Source organism: Acanthochromis polyacanthus, chromosome 13, assembly GCF_021347895.1.
Source record: "Acanthochromis polyacanthus isolate Apoly-LR-REF ecotype Palm Island chromosome 13, KAUST_Apoly_ChrSc, whole genome shotgun sequence".
Classification (NCBI taxonomy): domain Eukaryota; kingdom Metazoa; phylum Chordata; class Actinopteri; family Pomacentridae; genus Acanthochromis; species Acanthochromis polyacanthus.
This window is the reverse complement of record NC_067125.1, coordinates 35142568-35157916: the sequence shown is the minus strand read 5'-3', so window position 1 is coordinate 35157916 and position 15349 is coordinate 35142568. Positions and strand designations below refer to the sequence as shown.

At 40.0% G+C, this 15349-nt stretch overlaps 3 protein-coding genes across 5 annotated transcripts in view; 2 read left to right on the top strand and 1 right to left on the bottom strand.

Moving 5' to 3' along the window:
* Positions 1-350: 350 nt before the first annotated feature.
* On the bottom strand, positions 351-3664 carry dnajc30b (DnaJ (Hsp40) homolog, subfamily C, member 30b). The gene has a single exon (XM_022207162.2). The coding sequence runs from the start codon at positions 3613-3615 to the stop codon at positions 2467-2469; it is 1149 nt and encodes a 382-aa protein (XP_022062854.2). The 5' UTR covers positions 3616-3664; the 3' UTR covers positions 351-2466.
* Positions 3665-4783: 1119 nt separating this feature from the next.
* On the top strand, positions 4784-10707 carry bud23 (BUD23 rRNA methyltransferase and ribosome maturation factor). The gene is made up of 12 exons (XM_022207141.2): positions 4784-5144; positions 5470-5507; positions 7088-7183; positions 7693-7775; positions 8584-8680; positions 8787-8883; positions 8962-9012; positions 9132-9217; positions 9438-9483; positions 9581-9642; positions 9984-10073; positions 10272-10707. The coding sequence occupies exons 1-12, from the start codon at positions 5097-5099 to the stop codon at positions 10324-10326; spliced, it is 849 nt and encodes a 282-aa protein (XP_022062833.2). The 5' UTR covers positions 4784-5096; the 3' UTR covers positions 10327-10707.
* Positions 10708-13860: 3153 nt separating this feature from the next.
* stx1a (syntaxin 1A (brain)) overlaps positions 13861-15349 on the top strand; it is an 89261-nt gene continuing 87772 nt past the window's right edge. Inside the window, exon 1 of one of the 3 annotated variants that reach the window (XM_051957764.1) lies at positions 13861-14328. In XM_051957764.1, coding sequence (XP_051813724.1) covers positions 14299-14328 — 30 coding nt within the window. In that variant the 5' untranslated portion in view covers positions 13861-14298. The remainder of the gene's footprint in view (positions 14329-15349) is intronic. The other 2 variants (XM_022207144.2, XM_022207143.2) reach the window with 2 other exon arrangements.

Sequence of the window (15349 nt, the reverse complement as noted above, 5' to 3'; positions counted from 1 at the left end):
TGTGCTGTTTCCATAGAGGTGCAGGATTTGATATTGTGGAGAAAATTGAGCCCACAGTGAGTGAAAACATGACAAGAACACCCAGGAACTGCGTGGAGTTCAGAGGGTTAAGAGAGGCTGTAATCTGACATACAGTCAACAACAGCAGCAGCGCTGTGCTAGCTGAGACCTCCATGGCAGGCATTCATATCCTCCCACTCAGTTAAAACACATGGAGCCCCTCAGGCCTCCAGCTGTAACCCATAGATCGGTTTCATGTACCCAGATGCCCTCTAGAGGTCAGATCTTATAAGAAAAAATATTGGATAATTGCACACTAAGAATTCACTCTAATAACTGATTAAACTAAATAAATGAATCAAACAGTTTTATTGTAGTTTCATAAATACAGCCTCCTTTGCACAAAATAAACATTTTTAAATTTCTAATATCAATCACAATGCAGCATCCTGTGTGTACAGTACATACACTTAACATCTGGAGGATGATGTCAAAATGTGTATAAATTAATTATAATATAGTCCGTTTAGTAAATTACAGAGTCAGTGTATAGCGAAAGGTGGATGAATTGTGCGTTGATCAGCATTAGAAGTTGAATTTTTCCATATGGACAGAGATCAATTTCAGCTCCCAAAAGTTGTTTAGCTTTAGAAACAAAAGTAAATTAAAGCTTCACAACTGACTGAACAACTGTTGTGATGGCTGAGAGAAAAAATAAACAAACCAGCACGGATGAATCAAATGAAATGTGAGAAAGCCATTCAGTGTGAAATATCTTCTCATCACCATAAACTAGGTGCTTCAGAGATCCTTTAAAGGCCTACATGCTTCATGATTCCTCCTGCATACAGGAAGTTTTAGCACTTGCCAAGAGGTTTCAGTCAGTGTTGAAGAAAAACCATGAGCAGTAAAATCACAAGAACTGAGGGTGAAACAAAATTCTAATCAATATTGTCAGTAGGTGTTTAATTGATTCAAGTATAACAGACATTTTTATCATCAAATGATCAAAAATAACAAGAAAGGCATTGATTTCTGTCAGATAAGGTAAAGCAGAATCGTTGCCTTTGTTGTATTCTGGGACTGTATTCTGTGCTTGAAGTATTACAGGAATAAATACTTCCAATGTTTCCATTTTTTAGATCCTATACATGAAGAAATGAGGAAAATTCAGTAGCTGTCTTACAGGATTAATACGCAATTTTGCAAATCTGTCTTGTCCAGATAAGCCACGGAACGGCTTTTTCTTTCCTTACTTATTAGTACTGTTCTTACTGGCCATAAATCAAGCTTTGTTAACATGCCCATAAGGTGATTTTTGTTTAAAAATCAGTTTAAAGACATATCATAGGTAAAATAAACAGTCAACGCCATGGCTGAGTTTTTCTACTTCGAAACTGTGGTGTACCAATCACAGTTTCATGGGAGAAAAAAATAAAATCCATCCATCCTCTATACACCACTTTATCCTCACTAGGGTCGCGGGGATGCTGGAGTCTATCCCAGCTGACTCGGGCGAAGGCAGGGGACACCCTGGACAGGTCACCAGTCTGTCGCAGGGCTACAAATACAGACAAACAATCACACTCACACCTATGGGCAATTTTTAGAATAATCAATTAACCTCAGCATATTTTTGGACTGTGGGAGGAAGCCGGAGTGCCCGGAGAAAACCCACGCATGCTCAGGGAGAACATGCAAACTCCATGCAGAAAGATCCCAGGGTCAAGCCGGGACTCGAACCAGGGATCTTCTTGCTGCAAAGACAAAGTGCTAACCACTATCCCACTGTGCAGCCCAAAAAGAAAATCTATATGTATAATTCTGATGCACAGATGAATTTTGGGGGTTAAATCGATGACTGGACAAGACTTTAAAAGATCCTGATATGATTTCAATGCAGGTCCTTTTTGTTTTCTTGGATAATGGCTTTATGCTGAGCTGCAGCAAAAAGATATTAACAAAAATAGCAGACCGTAAACCACATAGTGAGGAGGATATCTTATAAAACAACCTGCTGAAGGCTCATATATTAGCTTCAGGTAAACTGTTCAATACATAAAAGAAGGAAAGAGGAGGATTGTGTATTTTTTCCCCATCATTTACATTGAAAACATCAAGAACGGATCTTTAAGTGTCTAGTAAGAACAGGAGGAGAGATAATAACAGTTTTGGTGTTCAAATGGGTACCTGGTGATTATTTTAAGACGGACCTGCAAAATTAGGAACCTGTTACATTCAGCATGTGAGTGGATACATTTTATGAATGAGAAGACAGACCGCTCTGTGTTTTTACTGGAGCAAGACTAAAAATAATCCTCTTCAACTGTGAGAAACTGTGCAACACTTGCAAAACAGTCTGAGGTAGCAACCTCACCCCTCCCTCACCCTCACCCTGACCCTCTCCCTCCCTGAGAATCACAACATGCAGCCGGAGAGGTGACGCGTCTGGCTGCTGTTTCTATTTCAGGGCCTGGCGATGCTGACGAAAAGCAGCCCTGCCATGCCCACCGCCACTGTCAGAGCCAGCTCCATCATCTTCTTCTCCCTCCACCTGCTCAGGTTCTCCTTCTGCTGCTCCTCCATGCGCTGCTTGCGGGCCCTCATGTCCCTCTCTCTCTGCAGCTGCTCCCCGTAGTGAGCCTGATAAAAGGCGTCAAAATCAAATATGGGTTTTCCTCCAGGTTGAGAGAACCTCCTGGCTCTCTGCTGCTGATGCTGATGTGGGGAACCTGTAGATCTGCCCGTGGTCTCTCTAGAGGACGGCCTCCCTGCCCGTTGGATGTCAGAGTGGCTCAGGATGCCCCGGTCGTACTTCCTCCTCAGGCTGATGTTGCCCAGGACCGTGTACGCCTCGCTGATCTCAGAGAACCGCTGGGTGGCCTCCATGCTGTCCGGGTTCTTGTCAGGGTGGTAGATGAAGGACTGCTTGTAGTAGGCCGTCTTGATCTGGGACTGTGTGGCGGTGGGGGACACGCTGAGGATGTCGTAATAGGCCGTCCTGCTTCTGTGCAGCAGAGGAGCATCTTCTGAGCTCCAGCTGTAGCTTCTGAATGATGCTGGCGCTTTCAGGGTGTCAGGGTGAAGTTTCAGACGTCTCCATCTGCAGCCAGGCCTCACTGATCCCTGCTCTGACAGAACGAAGAGGACAGTGCAGAAAGCTCGCAGCTGCTGAGGGGACCTGAAGGCATCAGGGTGGATGGAAACAGCTCCTCTGGTCCAGGGTGTCATCCTACCAGACAGCAGCTTCTCCTGGAGGAGCCCTGCAGACAGGAACAGGGCTGTTGTATGGGCTGGCCGGTTCTCTCTGGTTTCAACCAACCAGAATAAACTTGGCGTACTCAGCTCCAAAGAGGTGGCACAAGGCAAAATCACATTTCCCGGCTGATTTTCACAATTCTTCGCTTTGGAAACTTTCTGTGATCTTCGTCTTGTTGTTTTGCTCTTTGACGCTTCTCTTGGATCTGATTCCTCTATAGCCCAGCTACCGACAGAGCCGCAGCTTATCAGGAGACTTCCGGGACTTCCTCCGGGGCTCCTCGGTCGACTGTGGCCGGTTCTGAGAGCCGACAGCCGGTAAGCGCCGCTGCCCAGCCGCTGACCGACCTCTGCCATTTTAGCGAGGACAGGCCGGTGAGCAACCCGGAAAACCGAGCGGCGGCATCCGGTGTGTCACAAACCCAGGAGCCAATCAGAGACGATGTTTACAAGGCGGAGGCAACCCAACTGACCAATCAAATGCAGGACATTAAGAGCAACACGAAACTGTTTATCGAGGAAAAGCAAGTACATAACAATGACAGGCATTTTCCGCATTTTATTAAGACACGGATCTCTTTATCAAGGAAAAGTAATTATATAAGAATGACATGCATTTTTCGCACAGAGATAATGGAAGAGGAGTTGGTTTGCCCTGTAGTTAGAATCGTTTTATATGTAACCTCTATTGTTAATGTTACTAACCTGCCTTTTTGTTATTTTATGTTGTTGTATGTAAGCTGCTGAACACTTGAATTTCCCCCGGGAATAATAAAGTATCTATCTATCTATCTATCTATCTATCTATCTATCTATCTATCTATATCTTCGAACAAAGATGTTACATTTAAAATAATGTTTGGGTGGTCAATTATTTTGTGGCTTTTTCAGGTAATTTTTATGTCTTTCTGTAATTAACTGTGTCTCTTTGCAGTAGCTTAAAGTCATTTTGTATTTTGTGATTGTTTAATATTTTGTGTCTCTTTGTAGTCACAGTTTGCGCCACTTCACAGTTTGTGTCACTTTGTGGTTATGCATTTTGAGTTGTTCTGTGTTTGTAGCGATTGTGCATCTTTTTCTGTTGTTTTCATCTCTCTGTGGTCCATCTGTGCATCTTTGTGTCTTTTGCATCTCTCTGTAGTTATTTTATGTCTTTCTGTTGTCATTTTGTATCATTTCTTCATTTGTGTGTCTTGCAGTTTTTCATTGTCTCTGTAGATTTTTGGTCACAGTGATCATTTTGTGTGTGCTTTTAGTCATGTTGTGTCTCATTGCACACAACTGTCCTTTTGTGTCTTTTTGTGGCACTTTTAAGCATATCCGTTGTTAGATTTTTTTTTTTGCATTATTTTTGTGCCACTTTGCTTCTCGTCTGTCTTTTGTGGTCAATTTGTGTTTCTTCGCAGTCACTTCGTGTCTCTGTGGACATTGAATGTCTTTTGTGACCATTTTGTGTCTCTTTGTGATCATTTTGTCTTACTCTTTGGTCAGTTTGTGATTCTTTGATGTCATCTAAGCCATCTGAAGAATATTACATTCATATAATTATTGAAAATCATTATAACATTTTATTTATTTAAAAAAATGGTTTTAATTTACTTTTTTGCTTCTGCTTTAGGTCTGAGTAGAAATCTGTGTGTCTCTGGATGCTCAATAGGTGGCGCTCCGTCACATCAGGCTACCTGTATTAAACTCGACGAAGAAGCCGCTGCTCGCGTCGCTTGTGGATGGCGTCACTGCATTTCACGTGTGGTGGCTCGCTTTCTGCCACAACATTTTGCTTGTTTGTAACCTGAAATAATTCTTTCTTTTGATATCGACGCACATTCAGGGGAAACATGGCCTCCAGCTGTCGACGACCCGAGCACTCAGCTCCTCCAGATGTGGTCAGTTTCACGGTTATTTGTGTCTGTAGCTGCTAAAATCTGACTGTTAGCTTCTACATCATTTTCAATCTTTAAAGGTCTCTGCCACTAAAACCTTAGCATCTCTGAAGAGGCGAGCTGAATTGTAGTTTACTGAGCAGCTGGTTAATTAGTCAAGTATTGTTTTCAGCACTGGGTTTCGATTCGTCCAGTTTGTTCCTTGTAGTTTAGTGTAGTTTGGTGTCATAAATATGTAAGAGACAGAAACTGGCGCTCCAGCTGTGCCAGCACTACTGTGTTGGAAGTGTTATTGATCTGTTAATATGATCTGCTCTCATCTTTGCAGTTTTACAACGAAGAGGAGGCAAAGAAATATTCTCAGAAGTGAGTCTAGATGTTCAGTTGTCTATTGTGTATCTGCCTGTTAATCATTGTTCATGATAATAGACAACTCTGCCCTAACTAATTGGATGTTTTTGTCCTGTCTTTTAATGTTTTTTTTATTCTGTACTTTGCTTCAATTTTGTGCACATCGCATTGTACGTGTTGTCCATAGTTTGTTTAGTGTGTGTCTCTGCATGTATTTATTTTACATAATCCACTTTCTGTGTTTTCTTAGTTTTATTTGCTTGCTTTCTTGGTAAATGTATATAAGTGTGGCACTTCAACTATTAAGTTATATAAAATTATTACTTGTTTTAGGAGGCAACATCATGTTCTCTGAGTCTTGGTTTCTCTTTACTCTGGCTGGCTGTTTGTTTTTGACTTGATTTTAAGATTTTCCTGCAGATTTAATCAGGGTCTGGGGTCCCCCAAGCTACATAGCAGAATTTCTGACCCCATAAGTGTCAGCTCACAGCCTTTGATACTTGAATGAGGCCCTTTGTTCCGAAATTGACATTTTGATTTAAATGTGACTGTGCTTTTACTGCCAGAACCTCTCAACTTTAGAATAAAGCTTTGCATAATCAGTGACATTCTTTTAAATCTCTTCCTAAAGCCTGTTTCTACAGGTTTATTTTTATGTGATGTCTCTCTATTGCTTATCAACGTCTTGCTTCTTTTATGGTCTTATTTGCATTTGAATTAAAACTGACACATTGGTTGTTGCATTTCTGCATCTGTTGTCTTTATATTTTCACGTTGTCTCTGTTGTTATGTTGATGTTGCCTTCTTGGTTACCTGAATTTGCTTCATCTGTCAAGCACTTTGTAACCCTTGTTTTGAGAAGTTCTATGTAAAACTCTGAGAATCTGCTGTTTTATCTTAGTGTGAATGTAATCTTTTGGATTACTGCAGACTGTGGGATATTGTTTTGGATATGTTTCACAATTTTTCATACATTTTATAGAGCAATCAATCATTTCAGTCATCATTCATTTCGGTGCAGTTATTGATAACTATGTGATGCTGAATATCTGCTCTGGTGCATCTTAAGTTAAGTTTATTAATTTGAGTGGATCAGAAAGACACAAACTAAATCTTCTTCCTAGACAGAATAAGATTCATGAAACACCGTTGCAGTCTCCTCTGTACACTTTTAACAGGTTGCCTTTACTTTGACGTGTGCTGCTGTTTGATTTGCTGCTGAAAAACTTAAAGTCTTATAAAACTGTTGTTGGTGGAAAATAAAACAAAAAATGGTAAAGTTAGTCAGGAAGTCAGAAATTCATACATGTTGCTTCATTAATTGAATTTGTAATTGAAGAAGACAATGCCTTTTGTTGTAATGTATAGTTTAACCTTATTTGTTTAACTTTTTTGATATGCCAGTGTTTTACATTTTTTGACTGCGGTTGTTTTTATCCATCAGAAAAAACAGGATTGTGTACTCAACTGTCAGTAACTTGTTGTCTCATTCTGTATACTATTAGAGAGTTAAGTTTGCTTTTGTAAAAATATCTTAACAGAGGTCACAAATCAAAAAATAACTAAATCAATGCTGTGTTTGTTTTGCTTCATAGCTCTCGAATGATTGAGATCCAAACTCAAATGTCAGAGAGAGCTGTGGAGCTTTTAAACCTGCCGGAGGGACAGCCCTGCTATCTACTCGATGTCGGGTGAGGGAGCGACACTGATTATGTTTACGCTGTTAACTTAAAGCGATACTTGGAATACGAAATAATACAATCTTTATTTTAACTGTCACTTAGTCAGCCTCAGCATTGCAGAAGTTAGGATGTAATTATTTTTGCATTGTTGAAGAAATCCTTAACTGTATCTATATGTTAGCCAGACTTTGGCTTTTCTGAATGTTTTATTTGTTAGTTTAAAAAAAGAACTTTATATATTACAGTGATTTGTGAGCATCTTGTAATTGCTGAAAGGTGACAAACGGTCAGATTTGGGTTGGAGTCATCTGAGAAACTCACTGAAAGGTGTCGTGTGGGATGTTTTCTACGTGCTGTAACAGAGAATCGCTTCATCTATTTCCAGTGTGGCACATAAGACTTTTATTTTTATTTTCACAAAGTTTTTCTCTAAACAGTTGTACGAGCCAGAATAGTCCAGTAATGTTGTGTGTTTGATGAAATGAAACTCTCCAGTGACTGACTGTCTTCTGTTTCAGGTGCGGCTCTGGTCTCAGTGGAGACTATCTGTCAGAGGAAGGACACTACTGGGTTGGAGTCGACATCAGCAGTGCAATGCTGGGTTAGTCTGATACTCTCTATTTAAACAAGAAGCTGTAGCTAAATGATACAGATTATGATCTAATCGTGACTAAAAACTGTGTTTGTGTATCTTACATACCAAATATCAAGATTTGATTGCCTTACAAATGTAACTTTGTCCAGTTGATTAAATATCTTGTACTAGTCTGTAAAGGTAAATTACAGTTTAAGTGATGTAGCTTTTGGGATACTTGATGAACAACGGACTTGTTCTTTTTCTTTGTTGTCATTGTGATGTCTTATAATGATAATGACGTTAATGTGTTAAAGACAGATAGTTCTACCATAAATAGTGTGCTAGGACTAGAATGAGTTCCCAAAGAATCCCAGCTGCTCACATAATCTGGATGTTGAACAGTTAGAAGAAAACTTTAGAGTCAAACACATTTATTGTGCTTAAATAAAATCAAGCTCCAGGCACTTGCTTGGTTTTGAATTTTTTAATTCTAACTTTGAGAACACCCGGGAGTGTAAATCCACATTCACAAACCTTATTAGATGTTGCATTTTTAAGCTTTTCTGCTTTCATCAAGATGTTGTTTTCTGATGGTTGTTTCTGGGTTTCATATACAATTCAATGATGTGATGTGTAGACTACTATACTTTTTTGTTTTTACAAAAATTGCAGGTTATTTTAAGATGGATGGCTATGCAGATAAACATTAAATCCAAGACCTTTCATGTTTATTAAAATTGTGTTTATTTGTTAAAATGTGCATTTATGTGACGAGCATCGGTGGAGTAATTGTTAAAACAGTGATCTAATGTGAACATCTTTCCTGATACAGATGTTGCCCTGGACAGAGAAGTAGAAGGAGACCTTTTATTGGGGGACATGGGTCATGGGATGCCTTTCCGGCCCGGTACCTTTGACGGTTGCATCAGGTGAAGAACGAAGCGTGCTTATGCTACAAGATGAAGGATTTTTGCTGCACTTTCTAATAATCTCTGAATCAGTTTTTCATGTACATTGTGTTCTTTTCCCTCGCAGTATCTCTGCCCTGCAGTGGCTCTGTAATGCAGACAAAAGGTCACATAGCCCTCCAAAGAGACTCCATAGCTTCTTTAGTACTCTGTACTCGTCTCTGGTGAGGTTTCACTTCTCTTACGCCCTGATCCCTTTTTTCATGATAAAAACCCTTATTCACTTCTCTTTGTTCTTTCAGTCAAGAGGCGCACGAGCAGTTTTTCAGCTTTATCCCGAGAATTCAGAACAGGTGAAAAACATGATCTCCTTTTTGTTTTTGTGTTGGCATTTTATCGGTGGATGTGCAGTCTGAAAATTTCTCCAGATTCCTTTTACTCACCTGCAGTTTAACCTCTTTTCTCTCTCAAGCTGGAGCTGATCACAACACAGGCCATGAGGGCGGGTTTCAGTGGAGGCATGGTGGTGGATTACCCCAACAGCAGCAAGGCCAAAAAGTCAGGTTTTTATTTTACCGTGTTCAGCCACAGCCGTCTGCAATCAATTGTTTCTTAATAATGTGTGAAATTAGTGTCAGTGTAGTCTGAACACAAGGCTAATTAGAGCAGGATGACATTCATATTGACTCAACTGTTGGTCACATTAGCTGTGGGATAAATGTTTACACATTAAAGTGTTTGCTAGATTTTAATGCCCACACTTCCTGTTTGCTTCCAGGTTCTTCTTGTGTCTGTTTGCTGGAGTAGCAGGAGTCCTTCCCAAAGTAAGAAACACAGGAGTTAGTGGTGAATAGAGCAGATTTCTGTCTTTTGTTTCATCCACATTATGACCACTGTGTCGTTTCTTTTTGTTTATTTTAGGGATTGGGGTCAGAAACGTCAGACAGAACTGTTCCAAACCAGATTCAGTATTCAGGACAAAGGTAAAGACGTCTCCGACTATCTGCAGGATAATTCCTGTTTTGTTTATGATTTCTATTAGAAGATTCAGTTCGTATTTTTGCTGCTGGGATCAAAAGCAGGTCTTGGCCTTTATAAGTGCAGGTTCAGTCATACCTGCCTTAGTGAAGCCTAATGACCAACAGGAATCTAAAAGGGCTGTTGTCCTGCCTGACTTAAAACCCTGTCAGGCAGGTTTTCCTCCCTTTCACATACTGATGTTTAAGTGTGATTGAACGTCTAACATATTCTGCATCAGATGCTGAGTTTGGTTTCAAAGTTGCATTTTAAGTACACTTACCAGCTACACTTTATCTTTGTGAAGATGCCGCTTCAAAAACATGAAAGGAAAATCACTGAAGAAGGGACGAGATTGGATCTTGGAGAAGAAGGAGAGAAGGAGAAGACAGGGACGGTACGTTCATGACTTTATTTTAGCCTCTTTCAGGACGATAATTGGATTTATTAGGGTATCATGAGCTGAAATATCCAACCTCCAAATGTTGTAATATATTAAATATGAGCTTTAATTGAATTGCGCATCTGATTAGTTGTTTTTTCTAACACTTGCTGCCATCTCCTCTCTCTCTGCTTTGTGTTTTCTCTCCTGCAGGGAGGTTCGAGCGGACACAAAATACACCGGACGTCAGCGAAGACCTCATTTCTAGCTCTGACTCATGCAGCTGTGCCTTCATTAGCCCTCGTCTGGAACGCCCCGCACACAGTCACCTGTGGAGAGGCTGAGCGATTGGACTCGGTTAATTTATCAACTCTTGAATTTGAGTGGATGCCATGCAAGTGTGAAATGCCATTACAGCCAATAGTTTTTGTATTTTGGCGAGCGTTCCGCAATTTGTTTCTCACAAATGGCAGTGTGATTGCTGCATGTTCAGTTTGACTGGAAGCACACGAATAAATGTGCCTGCTGGTGGCAAAAAAACACAGTGAAGACAGGGCAGCGACGTGGAGAATTGTTAAATCTACCATCCCTGATCAGCTGTTTATTGTATTGTCTCCAATAGTTTCTCAATTAAAGCTAAACAAAATAACTTTTTTTGCTGTTTACTCTTTTATATGAGTGAACAAGCCCAAGTCCTTCATGAAAACTACGTTTCACAACATGAATTTACAGCAGCTACTCTGTTAATGAGCTGGAATTTGTAAAATGAAATTCAGAATACAGATATGAGCAAATCGGCAGTTAATCAAATTCAAAAAATTATCTTCATTAAGACCTTGCTACTGAGGGGGAAAGATAAGTAAATTGACTTGAAATAAAAAAAAGGTTCTTGCTCTTTGCAGATTATTCTTATCAACAGAAAAATAGAGTAAATATATATATATATATATATATCATTATATAAGCCTGTTTTTATCACCACAAAAGAGGAAAGTGTGATTATTAAAAAAAAAAGATCTTCGACTACAAGAGTTAATTGTACTAATACAGCATTTAAAATGCTCCTTTACAAGTAAAAATCCTACTAAAAGTGTTACTTAATATTAGTTAATGTATGTAGGTGTAATTAGGGAAGTGTACTTAAAGTAGTAGGAATAAATGTATTAACTGCAAAAAAAAATGTCTCCGGTGCACCTATACTATTATTTAAATTATTATTGCATTAATATTGCTCGTTCATTAATATAAAAGAAATAATTTCCTGTTTATTTTGATGGAGGTTGAGCCCAACTACCAGCCTGCAACTAATGATTAATTTCAATAAGGATTCTTCAGCTGAATATGTTTCACAGTGATGTCATCCCAAATTTGCTTTGTTTAAGCGACGGCTCACATCTCCAAATTATCACAATTACTGAAAGGTAAAGCAGCAGATTTGCACATTTCAAAAGCTACAACTGCAAAATTTTTACTTTTCCTCATGAAAAATAGTATCAAAGCTCAAAAGTATAAATGATCAAACACTAGAAATGAGCTCCTCGAGTGAAGTTCAAGTCCTCCAATTAGTGCGGTAGGCTGCTTCAACAAAATCACTCGGTTACATTTCACCACTGGATGTAAATATATTTAGACTGTATTTATCTTTACACTTAATGCAGAGAAATGTCACCTCTGGGGATGTCCTGTGTCCTGTGACACTGGGATGTGTCGGTGTCCTGGAGCATTCCACAGATCCTCAATAAGATTGGATCTGGAGAGAGTGGAACTTGGATGACCAGCTTAGCTCTGTCGTGTTCACTGAGCCACTAATGAGCAGTTTTTGCGGTGTGTTGGGGTGCATTGTCCTGCTGAGGGTGGCAACTGGCATCAAGGACTTCTGCTGCAATGGAAGGGTGGGGGGTTGCTTGACCTGGAGTGTTTAGGTGGGTAGCACATGTCCAACATCCACATGAATGTCAGGACTCAAGGTTTCCCAGCAGAATGTTGCATGAGAACAAGATGATCCATGTTTTTCACTTCACCTGTCAGACTAGTCATTTTAACAGTCTTGGAAAAAGTGGAAATTTTATTCTTCTCCAAAAGTTATTTTAACCCTCATATTGACCCTTTTTAAAGTTTGAAAATGTGGAAAAACTTATAGATTTTCACAGTGAAACGTCTGACGTCCACATTTGCAGCATTTTTGGAAAGGTAGTGTCTACAGATACGGACCCGGACCCGTACCCATAGCCTGTGGCCAACGGATACGGCACTTTCCCTTATCATAAATATTAATGAGACGTACATGAATATTAATGAGCCGGCTGATGAACGCGCTTTGTGATTGGCTGGTAATCCGACGTACATAAATATTAATGAGCCGGCTTGGTAATCCGAGTGATGAAGGCGCTTCCGTGATTCGAGGTGAATCTGCGTGCCGAGCCTGTCGTGTCAGTCATCTGCTGTTCTCTTTTCTATCATGCATAATGTCTTATAAATATCATTATCTGACTTTTTCACGGACAGCGATTTGGGGGTTGAAATCAGCACTACTATTAAAAATAGCAAAACTTTTTATTCACGTGATCCTGTTCTAATAAAGCGCAAACAAAACAAATGGCGGAACTAACAGCCAGCAAACTACAAGTATTTTTTTTACCTTCAAAAGTAGCGACAGACTATTACATATTAACAACCTAAACAAAACCCTGACGTATTTTCTACGTCTGTCAACACAGACACTGCACGTCAGTCACTTTAATGTTAGCGGACTCTGTTGAATGTCTAAGTTACATCACCACAAACAAATCTCACAATATCACAGTAAATCGAGTTTGTGTGTTTTTTTTTAATTCATGCCGAATTAAAGAGCTGCTCCTCACCATTCACGAGTGTTTGTTTCATATTCGACATCCTTCACTTTATCTTGTAAAGTAGCGTCCGAAATTAAATGGGAACATTTGCAATGGAGTTCGTCAGCCGCTTCCACCACTGAACGCGGTAAACTAATTAATAGGAACTGGACTTCAAACAATTTATACACGGCGTCTAAAAGCGTAAAAACTGCAATGTCTAAAGTGTGAGAGGAGACGGTGTATTTTTGGTTAAATTATACAATGTTCGCCGTCAGAGTCATTCATATAAACTGCCTGTAATGTGCAGCAAATAGTAGCTAACTGGCGCCAGCTCTTCAGTGACCTTAACGGTCCGTACCTCCAGTACAGATGCTACAGGTACGGGTCCGTACCTGTAGCATCAACCTTTTGGAAAATCTTTGAATGTTTTTTGGTGGAAAAAAATGTAAAAAATGTTTAAGAACATTCAGTTTTTTGAATAACCTTTTAGAAAATAATAGTTTTACTGAGATATGTACGTATATGTATGTATTTATATGTACATATATATATATATATATATATATATATATATATATATATGTAATCACTTTAGATATTTTTTAGGAATTATTCTAGTTTTCTTCCCGAAGGTTTTGCAAATTTACAGAAATTTGGGGAATTTTTTTTGCTGATTTCTTTTTAATTTTTTTTTTTCAGACGAGGAAACTATTTTTGGTGCCTGTAAATGAGGACAACAGGAAGGTTAAATTAGACGTGTGAAGTTGCTGCTTATTTTATAATTTTTTTGGTATTTTATTGCATTTCAAAAAATATGGGGGAAATTCTGTTGAAATGTAAGAGTTTTTTACAGTGTAATGTAATTATCTAAATTCTAAAATGAAAGTTTTTACGGAGCTCTTCGGGATCATTTCGGGTGTGTGTCGGCAGAGGTCGCTGTTCGCTTTGCAACAATGGAATCACCTGGGCGTTATCTCTGAACCTGCTCAATCGATTATCACATTTAACACAATTTCACCACTCAGGCTCTCTGCTCGGGTCATTTCTTTATCAAACCGGCCTCTGTGCGGTCAGACTGATAATCACTGCACCCAAAAAGAAACTCTGAAACAGGTTCTGGATCGGGGGGAAAAGGCCAATTAGTGCGGAAGTTGCGGGTGCGTAATGGGTTAAGAGCGGAAGGCCTCGCCTCACCTTTTGTGCGCGTCACCGGGCTCTGAAAAGTGGCTCTACCGACCCAGCATCCAAGACCAAGGAGGAGAAAATCACCGCCTCTCTCCGCCGCCAGACGCGCCTCCTCGCCTCGGTCGGTCACATCAGCCTCGTCGGTCTCCGCCCCGCCGCTCCATCTCCAGCACCAACACACATCCAGGAGACGACGGGAAGCGAAGGAATAAGAGGGAACCATGAAGGACCGCATGCAAGAACTTAAACATGTAAGTTTAAATCTTTTGCAGTCGCCATCAGCCACCTGTTCCACGAGCGGCTTTTTTGGTGTCGATGGTGTGGCATTAAAGCGCGTCCAGAGAGCGCAGATGAACGGAGCAGGGCGCGCTGGTTGAGCAACAGTTGTGATTCTGTGGGTCTGATGGAGGCTCATATTTAACACAGGCAACGGGAGAATATTGCCAAGGGTTACTGTTGGCGTAAAACCCTGGTTAGATGTAGGATTTTCCGCATTTACGCAAACTGAAAGCAATTATTTCCCCCATTTTCTTAACGCACAGTCACTTTGATCTCCCAGTTCAATCAGTTTAAAGGCTATTTCAGGATAACTGAGGAGGAATAGACACTTTGTAGCTGCTTAATTGGATGTCATTTCCATAGTGGCAATTTGTAGTAGTTTTGTTTTCTGGAGTCTTTTGTAATTTAAGAATTATCCAAACGCAGTTGGATTGAAACTGTGCAGCATTTGTGGAAATAATCCGCAGGTTAATTAATTATTTTGTGCGTCTGGGAGTGTGTGTGGTTTGATCGATCTGGCCAACTATATCAATGTGTGACTGGAGGAGGAAATTGGTCCCAGCTCGCCCATTTCACCTGTTAAATGTCCAACCTCTGCTCGTAAGAAAAGCAAAATAAATTTAAAAAAAAAAAAAAAAACCTTTACTGAGCGCATTTTGTCGTCTATTTCTCACCAGTATTGTGCTTGTGGAGAGATATGGGACTCCAATCTGACATGAATTAATCCGTTTTTTTATTTTAATCCCCACAGCGCATAGCCTCACTAACCATGAAGATAAAGCCTTTAAAATCTTTGATTTGTGCGTTTTGACCTCTTTCAAATCTCCCCTGCACATGTAACATGCAGTTTGGACAAACAGTTTTGAATGGTTGCTCATAGGCTAATTGAGACCAAGAGGATGGATAACTGGGTTTTTGGTTTGACACATACAGAGTCATTGAGAATCCTCCACAGGAATGCGACTATATAGGCTGCTGTATGTATGTGTGGTA